Source organism: Lonchura striata, chromosome 12 (assembly GCF_046129695.1).
Source record: "Lonchura striata isolate bLonStr1 chromosome 12, bLonStr1.mat, whole genome shotgun sequence".
In the NCBI taxonomy this organism is placed as follows: domain Eukaryota; kingdom Metazoa; phylum Chordata; class Aves; order Passeriformes; family Estrildidae; genus Lonchura; species Lonchura striata.
In genome coordinates, this window is record NC_134614.1 from 5,746,333 (window position 1) to 5,765,775 (window position 19,443).

Sequence of the window (19,443 nt, forward strand, 5' to 3'; positions counted from 1 at the left end):
GGATGAGTTAGAAAAAGTCTTCGTGGTGGAATGGTCTGATATCTGAAAAGCTCTAGAATCAGTAAAAGTCTGTATTTTAGGTCTGAAAAAAGAAAATATGACAGAGAACTTTAACGAAATTGAAATCTCCTCACAATAAAAAATGACCCTAAATTCCTGTCCTCACTGTGAGTTAGCAAAGAGACAGAGAACAACTCCTGGGGAGCATCCACTGTACACAAAGTAATCGGGTCACGGGGTTTGGAGCTGATTCGAGGGGGAGCAGAGCCCGGGGAGGGGCAGAGGAGCTGAGTCTGAAGCGACTCTGGCTAAGTTGGCATCTCTGAGGGTCGGGTGCAGTAAGAATTCACACTCACGCCCAGCCGCAGCAGCAGAGGTGCTGGTAGGAGAGGAAAGAGCATTGGATAACGATACGTGACTAGGGCTAGAAATATTGGTTACATCCTGGGTCTGGCTTGTGACGGAGGACTGTCTCCTGAGAGCCCCCTGAAAGGAAGTGCCACTCTTGAAAGTATTGACTACTTCGATCTGTAACGGAGGAAAGAACGAGACAAGTTGCTTAAAGTATGGATACAGTTGCATAACTGACAGGAATAATCATGAAAAACAACAAATCAACCGTGCACGCATTTCTACTCCAGCTGGAATCAAGGTGCCCCTTCTCAGTGTTTTTACAAATGATTCAAATTTTCTGTCTGGATAAAATGAGGCAGCTCCGTAGGAGGCGGTGGAGCTGCATCACTTTAAACAAGTAGAATATTTGAAATAACAGGGTTTTTTTTAAAGTTTAAACCATTTTATTTAGAGGTAAATAAAATCAGCTGGAACACTTGATGTAACTAATCTCCACTCTTTTTTCCTACTGAGATTCAAATTATGCTGTTATGTCTCTCCAGGGGGAGAAAAGTTCAGTCACTCAATAGGAATCTGGGGGATGGGGTTGGGGATGACACTCAACCAAAACAGAAAAACTTTAAAATTCAATATATGACTCTATTTTGTCAACAAACACAGGGTTGTCAGTACATTAGTTTGATAAAAAAATTCTTCCACTAGTTTAGCCAACTTTTTCTGTAATGAAAGTTACAGAATAAATAAATGTATACATTTAGCATAGTGATAAAGAATGTTTGGGTTTTGTAACTGGAGATTTAAAAGTATAAATATTTTATCTTTATACAGAGCACTTAAAAGCATCCAGAAAATGATGTGGAACTGGATTGACCATTGCAGCAAATAACACGACAACTTTCTACTTATTTACATATGACCACTGTATTCCCTCTTTGCCAGACCCATCCTGGGCAACTTCCTTTTACTCCCCACCACAGAGGATGAGTTAAAAATGGAGCTGAGCATTTCAAGGCATCCTTTGGCACCAGTAAAAACCCATAGAAAGCAGGCTCTGGGTACAGAGGGAAAACCAGGGACTGGCAGGAGTAAATCCCACAAATCCCAAAATGTCCTCTGTGTTGCATTGGTGCAACCACAACAGATAAAGCAGTGGATTATCCACGGAGAAATTCAACTAACTACTTGTTTGAAGTAACCTACTGTTACCAGACCATGCAATCCACATTTCTGGAATTCCCAGTCTAGAAAGAGGTAAATTGGTGGTGTTTTTATCAATTTAAACAGCACAAATCTTGGTGCAAACTCTCCTAAATTTTCCAAGTGGGAAGCACTAGAATGAATTTATGATTTTCTGCTGTGGTCAGACTTGGGAATAAACCAATTTGTAGGGCTGAATCTTTAATAATATGGTTCTTTTCCCTCCCTTAATATTGTTTATGGCCATCACTGTTTATTTTCCTGCATGTTTTTATAGGAATAATCAACCACAGCCAGCTGGAAAAGGGATCCCAGGTTACTGCTGTGCAGTTATCATAGTGAATTTTCCTCCACAAGCCCAAGCAGCTGGTTTGCTCTGTCTGAGCCCTGGTACCATTTCTTTGTGCACACCCAGGGCTGGGCAGTGTTCAGCAGTCCTCACAGCGTTGGAGAGCTTTGTTTTTGGCAGCAGAATTACATGTCCAGTGCAAATCTCACAGTGAATCAAAGGTAAATCAGAGTAAATAAAATGTGAGGTGAGTTTGCACGTGGGGTAGGGGATGAGGGGGGATCATCAGCTCAGGCTCATGGAAACACCACATGGCTCCAACCACTGGTGAGGTGGCACACTAAATACTCACCTGAAATGCTCTACAAAAGTAGAATTAAATACAGATCTTGGGTTCTCAGGGTCTAACCCAGGTGACAGAGCACTCTTCAAAAGAGACCATTCAAAAAAAGACTCTAAAGACTCTCACTGAGGGCATGAAATGAGTATTTCTGTGATAAACCCTGAGATGTGCAAAAGCCTTCCTGGCAAACTGAAAGCCTTTGGTACAAGAGGGAAAAGATGAGGGAAGATCTGTATTTAATGGTTTCTTCAGAGAAGAAGAATTACAGCCATGTAATTTGCTTTTCTCCTGAAGCAATGAACTCCAGCTGTTCATGGATATAATTCCTGGTGGGAAGATGACAGCCTCCTCAGAATCCTAAAAGCTGAACATACAGGGCTGTGCTTTGCCTGAAGCCAAGAAAGAAGAGAAGAACTTGGCCCAAAAGTTTGTCTTCTCCAAGCAGAAAATAACAAGAAAAGAGCTCATGGAAATAAACAGTGAATTTTGAATTAAGATGGAACATTTTCATGACAAAGGAATGCATTTATTTAGAAGAACTCAAGCTGCTAAAGAGGAGAAAGGAAACAAAAATTCATAAGTTAAAATAATTTCCAACACAATATAGGATGCAATCATGTTTTGATTATAGGTCTTCAGGTAGAGAAAAAATACTGTCCTACATTTGAAGCTTATCCATAAGTTGACATTTTTCACACCTGTCTCATTTTTCTCTGTATTCTATACTCTAGAAGATCCATTTTTTTTAGGTTTGCACAGCAAATAAAAATATCAGTGATTAGCAATTAAAAAAATTTTAAAATCTGATAGTAGCAGAATAGTCTTGGCAAAACAGATACTTCTTCCTGATTTTTAACACAGATTTTCAGAAGCATTTCTGTTTTAATTTAAGTGATTAGAACCCAGGTGTCATTCCCCTAATCTCTAAGCAGGATATAAATTAACAAAAAAAAAAAAAACAACCAAAAAAAACCCAACAACAACAACAACAAAAAAAACCACCTAAAAAAGCCACCTTTCTTTAAGAAATAAAACAGTTTCCATTCCACTTACATGGGGCTACCACGATGTTTTCTATATTAAAAGCTACATGGAAACCATAAAATGAGGTGCTGGCTTTTTATCCAATTTCAGAACCTCTTGCCAGGAGTGACTTTCACTGCTGGAAGGTTTGAATTGGTTCAAAAAAAAAAAGGTTTTATGTTTCTTACATGAAAAATGAAGGGTGAAAAATGCAGTCCAGCACCTTGGTGTGGTTTTTTAGCATCTGAAGAGGAACAATCTTAAAGTAGCAGTTACCCTGTCACCTCTATTTTTTTTTTCAGCTTTTCCTTTTATTCTCAGAACATTCCAGGCACTTGCTTCCCCTCTGAGGCAGATAAAGCAAACTGAATTTCAGGATGAATGAAGCAGAAGAGGAAAGAATCAGGCCAGGGGTGTAAAATTCTGACAAACATGAGAAGTTTTTGAATCCCCTCACTTCAGAACATTTCTATTCTCAGATGTGAGGGAACTGGAGAAGTTTCCAATATACAATTAAAAGATGTGAGACGTGGGGTTTTTTCTGTTATTTTTTTCTCAGATTATGCAGTTTGGCCTGAAGGTGAGCTTGGTGAGCTTCCCAAAGGCTGTTAGACCTGCCAAGAAGGTGAGATCAGTCTTGTCTTCCTTCAGAATGAAGAATATGTGAGAAAGGCAACAAAAACTTGAGGAAAAATGCAGAAAACTCTTGAAAGTCCTGTCTCTATGCAATTTCAGACCTCTTTTAGACCTCCTCAAACTTGCATCTCTAAGGTAAGTCATTTGTGGAGCTTCACCTCTCAGTGGTCATCTGAGAGAGCTTTCCAGGAAGGAAACATTTCCATCCAGAGACAGGGAGCACACATCCATCCAGAGATTCCCTATTGTATATTTATCAGACAACAAAAGATCTAAATGAACAAAAGGAAGCCAAAAAGACCATCAGAAGTCGATAGCCAGTTCTGGCCTAGTTATGTGCATCTTTCATACACCTTTCTTTCAATTAAATTTATATGTTTTTTATAGGAACAGAAAAATCCCAGTGGAAATCCTTTCTCTGGTCCTTGGGTTGAAGCCTCTGTTTGAAGGAGGATGTAGACAAAAAAAATCTCATTAACACTGCAAAACTTCCTCAACTGACTGCGTTGTCAGCTCGGATGGGTTGAAGCAGGAGCACTCCAAGGAGGATGTGCTGGTTGTCTGGAAACAGCACCCACCCTATTGGAAGTTCTTTGTTTCACCAGTGAGGCTTTGCTGGGGGCTGGGGCCACCTGTCCAAGGGTGACTGAAGAGAAAATAAAGGCAAATAGTCCAATTTACAGCACAAGTGTGGAAACTGGTGCTGTTAGGATTGAATGACCAATGTGGTCCTGAGCCCAGAGTTTCATCCTGGTCTGCCATCCTCAGAGAGATAAAATGAGGGGATGCTCTGCCTTCTTCTTCCACATCTCCAGGAGTGCATTAGGCAGCAGAGGATTCCTGCAAATCCTCCCAGAGACGCTAAAGGTATCCCAAACTTTTCCAGAAGCTCTTCTTTTGCTGGCCTGAGAAATGTTTATAGGGGAATGAATCCACCTGAATGGGCCCCACACACAGCTCAGGGCCCTCCAGCTGGGGTCAAATTTGACCTAAGTCCACCACTTTCCACTGCACACCTCGGCACTGCTTTGGAATCTGTTGGCTTCTCATATTTTTTCTTTTTTTTTTTTTTCTCATTCCACAGATGTGAAATGAATGCAAAAAAATCAAGGTCATTGAGTAAATAAAATGAGAAGAAAAATCACAGAGGCCTCTTGGCAGAGAGGAGAGAGACATCCTACTAGAGGTGCTTCTACAACTAAGAGCAGAAAGGAAACCAAGATGGATGTTAGCAATGAGACATAATTAATGTTCATTTGGGTTTAAGTAGTGGAAAAGAATCATTTTTCTGTGAATTAAGTGGTCAAAGAGATGCAGAACTAAAAGCTACCTTTCAGACTAGAAAGAGAACTGGAAGGACGTCATTTGCTTTGTGTTGTTCGAAGCTGTTTACACTCACCCCAACCAGAAAGACATCCTGACAGAAGTGCCAACAGGCAACACTCCTCCTACAGCCACCAGGGAGAAAAGAATGCACATTAAGAGGTCATCTTTCCCTGAAGGTCACCAGTACCTGGGCACCTGTTTGTCACAAGTGAAATTTGAATTATCTCTAGTGATGAGTGCTCCTGACTCAATGGAGTCAAGACACAGAAGCTCAGAGCTGAAGATCCATATTTAATCACTTACCACAGAACCCTGGGAATTCCCCAGCTCTTAATCTCTCTACATTTTATGCTCTTCAGATGCAGCCAAGAGACCTCACCACCCCAATTTGATTCTTTCCATCATTTTTTATTAAATTCATGGCTGCATCTTCCCTCCTTCCAAAAAAAAGGTATCAATTTGTAGATGTGAAAAAGCAGTATGTGCTGTTTATCTTGGATGAAGAAAACCCCAAATCTTCTCAGACAAAAATGTGCTTTAGAAGATTCTTTCAAGGAAAAAAAAATAGATATTTTTCTTAATTATTCACCTCTTTTTCTTGTCAGGCTCATGTAAAACACACACATCTGATGTGATATCTGTTCTCTGCTGCAAGCTGGCAGAAATACTTGATCTTAGAAAGATCAAGCAGAGCACACCAGAGTGCAATGAAACACTTCACTGCAATGGAAAAGGCAAAATACTTCACATGATTTTCTTCAGCACTCCAGGACAAATTTCACAGCTCCTTAACCTGCACTATATTTAGCACCATGATTCAGTGCAAAGGTCTGGTATATTAAAAAATGCCATGGATTTTTGTGTTTGGCAAAAGTTGGGGAGAGATATATCTCAGGAATCATTCCTAATAGCCAACTCTTACACCTCAATATTTAATTGCTGCTTAATTCCTACTAAAATCCAGAACCACATTTTTCATTACCGAGTAGGAAAGGAAATCAATCCCTTTTAATCTTGATCGATGTGTGGCAGTGCCAGAACTGAACAGATTTATTTTTTTAATCAAATTATACATCATACTTCAGTCTCAATTTCAATTATTCTGTTAGTGCAGCAATGGCAGCAACAATGTATTTTTTTTTTTAGCAAATCAAGCAATACATTTTAAAAAGCTTTCATAACATTCTGCGAGCTGACATTGGCCAAGCAGCACAATTTTATGAGCTGTCATCACTCCAGGAGAAAAAGAACATCCAGTCACGGTATTCCCAAATCACAGATCCCTGGTTTTGCATTTGATCATTTTCTGTCTTTTCAGTTTATCTCTTCAGCTGCACACACCCCCTTTGCTCAGTTCTCCTATTTTGTTTTTCATGTTTTTCCTTCGAGAGCAATTAACCAGTGCCATTCCTCCACACACAAACACTCCATGGCTTCCCTTTTAACATTAGCTTGCCTTGATCTCACACAAATAATTTCTTTGGTGTTTTTAGACCTTGTGGACATTTATTTTTAGCATACCTGGGTCTGGATTCTGTTGAGCCCTCGGAACCAGAGGATTTGTCCACGTCGGAGCTCTCTCTCTGCATGATCTATTTCTTCAACATCTTCATTGAGCTCTTCCTCAGGGACCTCCTCCTTCTCAGTGAGCCTCCCTGCCTCCTTTAAAAACTTTAGCCTACTTGTTGGGATGGTTGCAATGACCTAAAATTATAAAAAAGTACTGAAAACATAAGCCTCATTCAAGAGCAACACTATAACAATCTGCTAATTACAGAAGAGTAATCATAATTTTAATAAGGTCTTTAAAGGTGAGCTAAGCCTGTTCCTAACAGCACTTTGCACCTGGACAACTCCACTTTAGTCCAAAAATATTTAATTTACTGTGTAAACAATTAGCATGACTTGCACCACTAAACCACAGTGTGGAGCAGGTTCAAGGCTGGGCAAAGTCTTATCAATTTAATAAATAGAAGGTAAAACAAGATGGAAATATTTAAATGCAATTATGCAAAGAAAACTTAAACAGATTTATAGCTCTGCAATTAGAGTTTGGGTATTTGCAAAAACTTATGGTAATGGGAGGTGAAAATTCATTGTATCTCATGCTGATAAATCTTCTCACACTCCCTTGGTTCATGGATTCAGCTTCCCTTTGTTCCAGCAGCTGGAATGCTTTTCTGGCATTTATCAAAATTGAGTTTTCTGAAAGGCGTGGGTCTGGTTGTTGGATTTCTCACAGGGCTGTCTCTCACTCTGTCCTTACCATCAATAAATTCTGATTAACTTAACCCCTCTTCTTATTCTCTTTGCTCACCCAAGTGGTCCTTGGAAGTAACTAATAAAGGAGAATAATCTTTAAAAATTGCAGATGCTGTAGCTGGACAATTATTTTAAATCCATTTCAGTGTTACCCTGTTGGGCAGTAATTTTCTCTTTGTTCTGATTCCTTGCATAAAACCAGGACCAAATCATGGCAATTTAAACAAGACATTACCTGGAACACACTGAAGGCTTAAAGCAAATCTCCTGCAAAGCAAATTTCTAAACCCACTTATCAAAAATCTGCTGCAATTTTCTTTTTTGTCTTCTTTTCAGCAGCGAGCAACCACAACAGTGAAGCTCAGATGTATGAAAAATGAAGAGAGAACTGAGACAGCTGCCAGAAAATTGAGGAGAGCTTTGGAAAACCGGAATGGATGCAGTGAAGGATAGGAAAGGTCCTGGATATTTTCAGGGTGAAGGCAAACCTCTGAGTTTGCTGAGGGTCTCCTTGAGCTTCACAATCCACAAGGCCAGTTTTATTATAATGCTTTAAAGACAGATTGAAAAAAAAAAAAAAAACAAAACCAAAATAACCAAACTAAACCCAGTTTCTACACTACTATAAAACCTTTTTAAAGGGGGGTTGAAAAACAAGATGCAAACCTGGAAAATTAATGGTGTGGCATGAGCAAAGACAGAACAGGAGAGAAAAAGAAAGGGGAAATGCTCATCAATTAAATACTTACTTAAAGTCCTTCAGCCTCCCAGCTTTCAAACTACAATGCCAGCACTCTACAGAGAGAAACTACTGCAAACTCTGGGATCTGATGAAAATGATGGTGATAAAGGATTTTTAAGCCAATATTCATTAAAAAATAACTCTATTGGGTCAGGACTGTGTTTGACAGAATGTTCCTCTCTTGCAGCACCTCAGCCAAGCTGATGAGACTCTCCTCTAATAATTTTCTTAAGGTGTTTCCATGGCTTTTTTTATTATTAATTTATTTTCTGTATCTGCCAACATCCACCCAGTTCAGGACACAGACTCAATAGATGCAGATTAAAGAACTAAATATTATTCCCAGAAAAATGATTACAGTTTTAATAAGTCACCAATAATTCTGGGAATGGGATATGAAATACTTAAGAAAGTCTTGGTTTTCAGAAGAGATGGGAGCTGTCAGAAAACTGTCCCTCCAAGCACCTCAAATTGCTGGAAACTCAAATTCCCTTCAGAAGTCCCTGCTTTGACACCAAAACTTGGAAATCTTGATTGCCTTTCATGGCTCACCAGAACAGCGGGTCCAGCATGTGGATTAAAAATAAATAAAAATAACAAATTTGTTTTGTGCTGAAGGAAAAGAATTCTTTCTCACTGAAGAGCTCCATGAAGATAGCCCTGCCACAGACTATAAATATGGACAAAATTGATTTGCTTTAGCATTCTATTTTCTCTTCTGGTCACTAAATATTGACCACAAGACATATTTTTTTCCCTTCATATTTGCTTTCCTCTCAGTGCTAAAACTGTGGAGGTGTTCTAATACCAGTTTTAATTTAATGTCTAAGGTTTCACAATAAACCTGGGGCAAGTAAAGTGAAAAAAAATTGCCGATATTAGTATTAGTTCTTGGTGGTTATGTAATAACCATGGATAACAAAATTTAGAAGCCAAAAAATTTGATCAAAGGCTGTGGAAAATTTTCACAGCTGAATGAAGCAATTTGGATCCTTTTCCCTCTCCCCGTTTGACTTACCCTTTCTCCAAAAGTTGGTGTACTTTCCAAACAGGAGGGAGTAAAAAACCAATATATCTTTCCTTTCTGAGATTATCAAACTGATTTTAGGTCTTCCTCCTGCAAGGCTTTATGCCAAATCTCAGCCTCAAGTAATAATTACAGCAGAATAATCTAATGGTGATGGTTTTCAGCCAGATATGCACTAAAAGCTGTTCTGATTCTGAGTTTTTTCTAAGGAAAACTGAGGTCAAACTGTCAAAAAAAAAAAAAGGGATTTTTTTTTCCCAGAAGAGAACAAATAATCAAAATTGAAAGTAAGCATTTATTCACTACAGTTCCAGTAGAACCACAGCAGAATTCAATTGCAGTGGGCAATTTCTTGACTCTTCATAGAGCCAAGCTGTGGATCTACAAATATCTTTACATCTAAGAGAAAAAAATGTAACTTCACATTTTTATTTACTGCACCAGGTGGCAACAACTTAAATACCCTGTTAGTGCATTCAGAAGTGAAAAAATATTTTTATTTTGAACTTTGCAACCTGTGTTTTCACATAAAAGAACAATGTAGAATGTTAACAATACTGATTGTGTGGTGTGTGTGTGTGTATCACTTAATCCCAATTTATTTAATATCATCTCATTGACATTTGTTTTTTCATCAATACATAATTCTATATTAGCCAATGATGACAGAGGATATGGCAGAAATTGAAACACGTGTTAATTTAACTGCCATTTTTTACAACTATTAAAGGCAAAAAGTTTTTGTTTTTGTTTTTTCCCTCTTCTATCCTGCACACACAGAATTAGGTGGATGGAGAATCACAGCAGAAATATTTTAAAGGCACTGGAATTTTTCCTATGACAGTAGCAGAATGACAATTTCAGCAAGGGAATTTGCTGGTTGACCTAGAACTGGAACTTCGTTTCAGCTCCAAAACTTTGCCACATCCTACAGGAGGAATTTTATTCCAGGGAAGGTCACAGTGCATTTGCCTTTGCTGCATTTTTTTGTGACTAAAAGACTGAAGTTGTGACTCAACACCTTTCACAAAAAAAGCCTGACTGAAGATGGCCCTGGTGATAGCACACCCTGCTAGAAAGGAGAGATTTGAAAGTTAACAAAAAGCTCCAAAGGAACAGAGAGATAAATTATCCTTACTAATAAATCTCTCCTTGAAGCTCTCAGAGAGCACCTCGGGTTTCAGTGAGGGCCGCACTGGGCACTGAGAGGAAACCAGAGGAATATCAACAATATCACACCTTTGAATGTGCATCTTCCTGAATGCTTACCTGACCCCACACCAGCTCTCCTAATCCAATAAATACACACCACATCCACTGGTCCAGCTGCAGGGGAGAACAGCTGAATGGTTTTCCTCCAAACTGGACAATTACTATCTACAAAGAGAAGCATGGAGGAAAAAGGGTCAATTTTTGAGGGTGAAAACACAACAAAACAAAAACAAATGCAGCCAGGCAAAAAAACCAACCAAACAAAAAACCAAACAAAAAAAAAAAAAAAAAAAACAAACAAACAAAAAAAACCAACAAACCAAAAAACCAAAACACCTGCATAATTTTTGCACCTCACAAATTTTTGCATCCCTAATTAAAAGTGAGAAAAAGAAATAGCAGTTCAGACTGAAGCTCCTCAGCCTCATATTTAACAGTGGTCAGATATGAATGGTCAGGAAAAAAGAGAACAGGACAGTCCCCATGAGCTCCCCCAGCTGATTTATTGACCCTGATCCAGTTAAATTTGGAATGTCCAGTGCAAGAGAGGCTTTTCCCTCTGAGTAACATTTTATTGTGTATTTCCAGATGTGCATCATGGTGAGACAGAGGGTACAGAAAATTCTAGGTCTGTTGGAGGAAGGTGGTGGGAGAACTCCACAGCTTCAGCAGGATAACAACACACAGTCTGAGCGGACTGAGAAGGTTTTGCTAACTGAAAATCAGATATTATTGATGTTTATTGTTAATATTGCTGCTGCAAAATCAGGGACCTGAAATCACATCCAGAGATTTAAATTGTCCAGGTTTTAAACTCATTTTGACTTAGATGTTTAAAACCATCACTGCGAGGTTCTGCTCCTATCGCTGCTGCTCTTCCTCCAATATTTAATTAATTGAGGAATTCTCCTTTTTAAATCACTGTAGCCAAAACTCAAACTGCTCTTTCCTCCTCCTTCCTCCTCCCAGGAGAAAGATGCCAATGCTGAGCTGCCACTGCAGAGCTGAGCAACAATGGCAAGATAAAAATAGATTTCTAAATTATAATATCAAATAGTATCAAGTACAGGATGGATGCCAGCAAAGGAATGGATGCAGGAGCAGAAGGGGTAATTCTTACAGAAGAAAAATTTGGGAAAAATATGTTTTACTGTGATCATGTTCACTTGTGATGGGACAACAAACTCAGGAGAGGAACATGAGGAATCACAATCCAGGGGCATCATTGCTGGGAATACTGAGCAGCATTGGGCAGTGACATTGAACAGAAGAACAGTTCAGCATCAGCTGTTTGAAGGTATATTTGTCTCTTCAAGTAGTAATAAATAATTGTAAAATGCTTTGTTGGTATGCTATTAAACAATTTCTTCTTTAAAAACCAGTTACAATATCAATGATGGCTGTTATTATTGTACATGCTAAGGTAAATTTAAGAAGTAACCCAGTTATAAGGATCAAAATTTCTGTTTTATTAGTATGGCTGCTTAACATTTTCCGTTATTAACACTTGTATTGATTGAGAAAACACATGAAACCGGGTGCTTTACTATTAAATGAGCCTCCTGCAGCACTTAGATTTAAAATTAAAGAAAAAAAAAAAAAAACACAGAGAAGAAAAGCCCCAAACAATTTTGTGTTTGATTTTTTTGAGTGGATTTGTGATGATTTGAATGGATTTGTGATGAACAGCAACTGCTTCTTGCCCAGAGCCTTACCTGAATGGCGAATGTGCCCAGGACAATAGTGCAAAAAATGGGGTTTCTGAAGATGCCATCGAAGACGTTCCTCTCGCCGTGGATCTTGCGGGCGTTGATCTCGTTGAAGAGCTGCATCATGACAAAGGTGTTGAAGATGATGGTGTAGTGCTCAGAAGGAGGAGAGTGAAGAGGGGCGTTCCTCCCACTGTCAATCTTAAACATTTTCTCACCTAGGTGTAAGACAAAAATAAAAGTTTCCTCCAGAATGAATCCAACCAGTTTATATTCCCCTTTTCTTCAGCCTGTTGCCTTCTCTGCTCTGCTTTTTCTAAATACAACTTTTCTTGGACCAATGAGCAAAACATATCTCAATGGAGCAAGAAGCTATACTTTTATCTAACAATACCTAACTCCTATCTAACAACACTTACACAATACCATCAGTCCTACTCTTACCTACCCAAGTAGGAATTACTCTGACCGCTCAATTCTTTCAGCTGTAACAAAATCTTAAGGTCATTGCCAGATTGTTTGAATTTTCTGCAATGGTTAGAAGCCACTCCTCTTCATCACGTTTTACCCATTTACTAATCAGTAACTTCTGCTAAGCACTGAAGGATATCAGTCACAAAAAACACAGGCATTTCTGGTTTTAAGAGATTTGGGGTTGTGCAGCATCAGGTACTGCTGTTTAGTTTGATAATTTGGCTTTCACTCATAGATCTGACCAATCAAAAAGCAACAATGAGTAACTAAAAATGTGGTGAGCTTTGAAAAAAGAGAGTTAAGATTTTTTTAATACCACAGTCTGACAGGACCAGACAGTGAATGCTGGAGTTTTGATGTCTCAGAGACATTTATGTTTTGTATTTTCAAATACAATGTATTTCTAAAAATAAAAAAGATAAAAACTTGATGTACTGGTCTCTGAAGAAAATTCCTACAAAAGAATTGACCAAAATAGAAATAATTCTCATTAAATGGAAATTTAATTATGGAGGCACTGAGTTTTGCACATCATGTCACTGCAAAGCTGAGCCTTGTGGAGTTTTGAAAGGAAAAGATTATTTCCAAGGCTTATCAGAAAATTGTCTGGGATGTGTCCTTCAAAGTATGCAAGAGTTTTCCAAAGACACACAGGAGAAATTAGAAGAGGGGAGGAAGGACTGATTTGCTTTTTATCTGGATTAGTATAAAGTATTTTAAACCATAAAATTCATCAAAAAGGCATTCTAACTATCCATAAAGATCACAGAAGTTCTTGTTTCAAGAAGATTCCATATCACACAAATTACCAAGAGCTTCTTCACCTGTTTTAGAGAACCTGAAATTCCAATTACTTAATGCAGACATTCTCAAAATTCCCTGTAAATCTAACAATGTTAGAGACCACCTCTCTTCAGAAACCTGGCAATTCTTTTGGTTTAATTCCATTGTGAACAGATCATTGCCTCCTCTGAGCATCCCAAATAAGCTGCCAGATGGCCATAAAGTGGACAAGTCTTTCACAATGAAGCACAAAAACCTCCTAAAATTCATAAAATTCATAAATTTACATGTGCAGATTCTCTAGAAGTCTATGCAAAAGGAAAAAAAAGAAACTGAAAGACAACACATGTGATTTAACAGTGACTACAAAGTGACAAGAAGACAATACCCAGCTGAAAAAAATCATCTGTCCTTTGAGAGGGTTCAGTTATTATTGTAGAGAAACAGAATCTATTATTAGCTCCTACTATTTCCTGCAGCAAGAAGCATTTCTCCTCCTTCCCTCTCCTCTCCAAAATACGACCTATAAAAAGCATCCATTGCCAGCAAGGCCTGAAGAAGAATCCAGTAATCCAATAAATTAGACTTTTCTCCCCCTTTTAATATCCATTCCAGAAATTAAATGTCAAAGCAGAGTGTTATTTGTATCAGTTAATGCTGATTACTTACTTTCCATACCACTTAAGATCAACATTATTTCTGGACTGTGGACAACACTTTGCTCTTGGTAAAATGGATCTTGATTTTTATTGTAGTTTGTTTTGCAGGATTTCTTAAATTTGTTTAAGTCCCTACTCACCACAACAAGCCTCACAATGAAATCTCAGTATTGAAGCAGCAGAGTGGACATTCCTATTACAGCATAACCTTCTATGCTGTGTTTGGATACAAACTTCTGCCAAAGCCTAAACCTGTATTTTACATGGGGAAAAAAGCTCAATGAGGCCATGCCCAAGGTAACAATACATGGAAAGTGACTACAACATCATCTGCCCTGCTTCTCATCCCATCAACCAGGATTCACAGAATTCACAGGATCACCAGGCTGGAAGAGACCTTCAAGATCATCGAGTCTAACACAACTCTAACACCCCAGTTAACCCTGGCACCCAGTGCCACATCCAGGCTTTGTTAAACACATCCAGGGATGGGGACTCAGAACCACACAGAGTCACAGAATCACAGAATGATGAGGTTGGAAGAGACCTCTAAGATCATCAAGTCCAACTTATGCCCTAACACCACAACTAGACTATAGCACCAAGTTCCAAGTCCAGTCTTTTTTTAAACATATCCAGAGATGGTGATTCCACCACCTCCCTAGGGAGACAATTCCAGTATTTAATTATTCTTTCAGTGAAAATTTTTTCTCCTAATATCCAACCTAAACCTTCCCTGATGTAGCTGAGACTGTCTCCTCTTGTTCTGCCAGTTGCTGCCCTATGGAAGAGATCGACCCCACCTGTCTACAACCTCCCTTCAGGAAGCTGTAGAGAGCAATAAGGGCACCTCTGAGCCTCCTCTTCTCCAGGCTAAACAACTCCAACTCCCTCAGTCATTCCTCACAGAGTTTGTGTTCCCAGCCCCTCTCCAGCCTCATTGCCTCCTCTGGATGCACTCAAGCATCTCAGTGTCCTTCCTGAACTGAGGGGCCCAGAACTGGACACAGCACTCAAGATGTGGTCTCATCAGTACTGAGTATAGGGGAAGAATGACCTCCCTGCTCCTGCTGGTCACACAATTCCTAATGCAGGCCAGGAGCCATTGGCCTTCTTGGCCACCGAGGCACATTGCTGGCTCATATCCAACCGGCTGTCACCAGCACCCCCAGGTCCCTTTGTGCCTGGACAATGTGCAGCCATACTGTCCCCACTCCACCACCTCCCTGGGCCTTTCCAGTACTTTATCACTCTTTCTGTGCAAATCTTTTTCCCAAGATCCAATAAGACCTTTAAGGACAACAAAGGCAGGCAATAAGTACGCGTTAATTCGTTACATTTAAAGCATTTTGACACGTTGGCCGCACAACCCAGCTGCTCGTGAGCTGAGCAGTGTGGGCGAGCTCCTCACCGACAAAGAGCAGGGTGAAGATGAGGGTGAGCTGGTAGACGGCATGGCCCAGGATGTTCTTCATCATGGTGCGGGAGATGAGCGGCTTGTTGCGGCCGTAGGGTTTGCGCAGCAGCAGCGCCTCGGTGGGCGGCTCCGTGGCCAGCGCCAGCGAGGCGAACGTGTCCATGATCAGGTTGACCCACAGCATCTGCACGGCCTTCAGGGGGGAGTCCTGAGGGGGAAAATCAGGAAGGTTTGTATTTCCCAGGAAAACCCTGGCTGGGGGTTCATTTTTCCCACGGCACTCAGAAATCTGTGCACTGAGGACCCTTCTTCCATTGCTGGGACCCTTCTTACATTCCTTCTGCAGGACCAGGAGTACAGTGATCTGAGCAGAGAGAAATTATCTCCATACAGGCATTTAATCAGCACCATTTGCAACCACAAAATTCATACCAAGCATGACAGTAACTCCTTCCAACACCTACTGCAATGCTCTCTGTTCCTTTCTGCATCATGCTTGAATTTTCAGCTGAAATGAGATATAACTAGAGAATCCAAGTTTCTCTCTTGGAAGAAAAAATATATTTAAACAGATTAAAAAGTAACATTTCCTTTATACTAAAACCTACCTGTCTTTTTTTTTTTTTCTTCAGAGATAGCTTGAAATTATAAAAATTTATGAAACAATTACAGTGATATCTTGATACATTGCACTTAAATAAGATCTTTAACAGTAGTGACATAACAAAAAAAAAAAAAGCCTGATATTTTGATTAAAAATAATCTGAAATTTATTAAACTACATCAAATGTGCAAAAAACAAGACAACCTATTATTTTTGTAGTAAAAGGAAAGCATATGTGGCACTATGGAAATGGAATGAAAAACCCAATACTGCTGATGCAGGCTGTGGTTTCAGAAGCAGCTCTCCAGTCACTAGAAGGAGCTCTTTCCTCACACAACCCCATAAAGTCTGTGGTCATAATACAGAGGACTTTAGGTCATGTTTAAAAAACCCAGAATTAACTAAATAAAGCAACGTTACACAGATCTCAGGAGGATGCTGGACAACTCCTGCAAAGTTTTGATGTGTAACTCCTTGGGGCAGCTGTGAGGAGAGAGAAATGTTTCAAGGAGCCAGGGGAGGAAAAACAAAAAACTCAAACTCCTGTGCCTTTAGACTCCATATAAAACAGGCAGCATTAGCAAGGTCTGCTTCCTGTTCTAAATGGACCGTTTTTATGAGGGGAAAAAGAATCAACAAAGTAATAAGGCATCAACATGACAAATTTCATCATGAAATTGAGTTATTCTGTTGTGTAAAAGCTAGGAGAGGGAGCAATATTTTTATGTATTTCATTACCATGGTGCTGCAGCAACAACACAAAAACAATGTAGAGGACAGGATACAAACCAAAGCAAAGCCAACAAAGCTCCCTGAGAACTCTGCCCATTTCTTCAAAGGGTTAAATGTTCATTTTTAATGAAATACCATAAAAGAACATGCATTCAGTATTCCAAGGACTGATAGAAAATAAGGGTAAGTGCTTTGGTCTCTTGAACATCTGGTTTAGATTCCAACTCTCCCTTGAGATAAAATATTATTTCCCCTTAAAAACACATTTTTAACCCATTTACACTGATTTTTATTTTTAAAATATTTATTAAAAATAAATAACTTTTGGCTTATTCAAAGGGATGGAAAAAGCGACCTCCTGTTTCTCCCCCAGTTTTGCAGGCTGGGTTCATCATGGCAAGGAGGACAATTAGCATTAATAGATTCTTGACCTCTTGGTTATGGGTTGCATTAATTGGGCTTATCTGCAGAGCTCAGCTCACTCATTTCAAATGCAGCTGCAGAAACAGGAAATGTCTTTGTCTTTAGACAAAGCTAAAAAACTAAAGGTGATCGCAAACTTCTTCATCCTAAATCAAGACTTCATTCATTTTTATTAATTTTAATGGCTCCAACAAAGAGAGCACTTGCAGTAAAAAGCAGTTTGTAGCTGGGGCTCACAGACTCTTGATGGGATACAGGTAAAAAGGAAAATATCTTTTCTGCTGAACAATTTTCCTTATCATGTTTTTGCCTGTCTCATTAACAAGTTTGAGCAACCTTCTCTGCTTTGATCTGTTGCAAAAACTCAATTTCCACTTCACACACTGAATTCTCTGTCAATAAAACCACAGTTCCCTGTTACATTTAATAGATGGAGTCAGAGATTCAGGTGTCTATCAGAGCCTCCCATATTCCCAGCAGAACAGAAAAGGCAGGGTATTTCAGTCTCTAAATCACACAACTGTAATTGGCAGTCATCAGTTTTGGCAACAACATGTTCTCACCATTTCACACTGCCAATCACCTTGGGTGGCTGTGGTGCCCCTAATAATTATCTATTATTGGCAGTGCTACACTGCTCAGTGGAGTGTGAGAGCTCATTCGAGGCTGAAGCCAAAACATTAAATACACATTAGTCTGGGCAGGCAGTGGAATGAAATTTCCACTGTAACTCTATCTGATTTCTGATTAGTTGGTGGAAACTAAGGAAAATACATATCAGCTAAGGAGCTTAGGCTCCCACTGCAGACTTTAGTCACTTATGCACGTGGGATGCAAATCAACCTTCTTTTTTTGTGTTTTAGCCACTAACTGACCGGCCAGTAATTCTCAATTCCCTCTCTGAAAACTGGGGATGTGAACTACCCAAAATCACCACTTATTCATCAAATTCGTCTCACTTGACCTTGGAATAGGTTAGCCTTGTCCTAGAGGTAAAAGGAAAATGTCCCTTAAATCAAGTGATGTTACACTTAATCTTGGAAACACTTAAAAGTACAAATCGCCAAAGGCTGGAAACAAACTACAAATCTTTTGTGACATGCAGAGCCTCACAAATTTTAGAGCTTGTTACTTTTGATTTAGATGACAAGCTGCAAGGGAACAAAAAGGTATTTTCACCCTTACCTCTTTAGTCCTGTTTGCCACAGAACACATGCAGGGATTCATAAAAATTAGGAGTTACCTTTCTATACATCAATGCAAAAAAAGTCCCTGTGCTGCTAGATCTCACTGTCTGCTAATTGTATGGAAGTGGCATCCTCAATTCTATTCCCATGACTTGACAAAACAAAGCTAAATAATACAGACTTTGATTTTATATTACAGCTTCTTCCAATTTGCCAGTGCTATTATTTTAGGATTTGCCAAGTACAGTTCTGCAGTAAAACATTATAACCACGTAAATTACTCCCTTTTACATGTAAGTATAGATCATCCTCATTTTTTTGAACAAGATCTGTAAAAACAATCGGTGATTCATGCAGCAGTTCATTGCTACAGTGCCTTTTAATTAACATTTAATTTTCCAAACATAATGTCCTATGGAGTCACTGTTTTCAGCTCCTAATGTCTGCTAAAACACTAAGTCTTTCTCAAAGTGCAAGAACAATAATTTGAATGTAAAATGCTAAAACACAGCCTTTGTCTTCCCTTTCTTCAGTGCAACCCTTTTGAAGAGTTAAATTGCCTCAACAGTTGGAGCCACAGACCGAACCTGGCACGGAGAGAAACTCGCTTTGTGGCTCCAGTAAAAAACTCTTTCCATTTGACTGAGCTGCATTTTAAAATCTTCATTTTTTTCATTGCCAGATCACTCTGGACAGCTCCAAATGTAATGAGGTGATATCCTCTGGGTGCTGTGCTTTTTTTGGGGACAGGGAGCAGGGTGAGCCCATACAGCCCATGTAGGACACCCAGAGATGTGGAGCAGTGACTCACTGCAAGCACAAAACTCACAAGAATCGTAGGCAGAGCTCCAAAGAACCACCCTCACTGCATCAATCAGGGGCTCTGCAAAACTGCTATTCAGAGAATGAAGTCAGAATATAAAAGTTTGTAGCTCATAAATCCGCTGGAAAAACAAACAGTGGGTTTAGGCTGAGGCAGTGGCTGCAGACGAGAAAGGACAATTCTACAGAAACTGGTCAAGACCACCACACCCTGACCACACT

The 19,443-nt window shown here is 39.4% G+C and overlaps 1 protein-coding gene across 18 annotated transcripts in view; it reads right to left on the bottom strand.

Annotated features, from left to right (window-relative positions):
• ATP2B2 (ATPase plasma membrane Ca2+ transporting 2) overlaps window positions 1–19,443 on the bottom strand; it is a 396,907-nt gene that overhangs the window by 13,493 nt on the left and 363,971 nt on the right. For 13 of the 18 annotated variants that reach the window (XM_021530473.3, XM_031505904.2, XM_021530474.3 and 10 more), the window contains 4 exons: window positions 15,448–15,661; window positions 12,127–12,338; window positions 10,469–10,576; window positions 6,690–6,872 (listed from right to left, as the gene is read on the bottom strand). In XM_021530473.3, the coding sequence (XP_021386148.1) occupies window positions 6,690–6,872; window positions 10,469–10,576; window positions 12,127–12,338; window positions 15,448–15,661 (717 nt within the window). Of the gene's footprint in view, window positions 1–356; window positions 529–6,689; window positions 6,873–10,468; window positions 10,577–12,126; window positions 12,339–15,447; window positions 15,662–19,443 lie in introns of all 18 variants that reach the window. The other 5 variants (XM_077786065.1, XM_031505906.2, XM_031505907.2 and 2 more) reach the window with 2 other exon arrangements.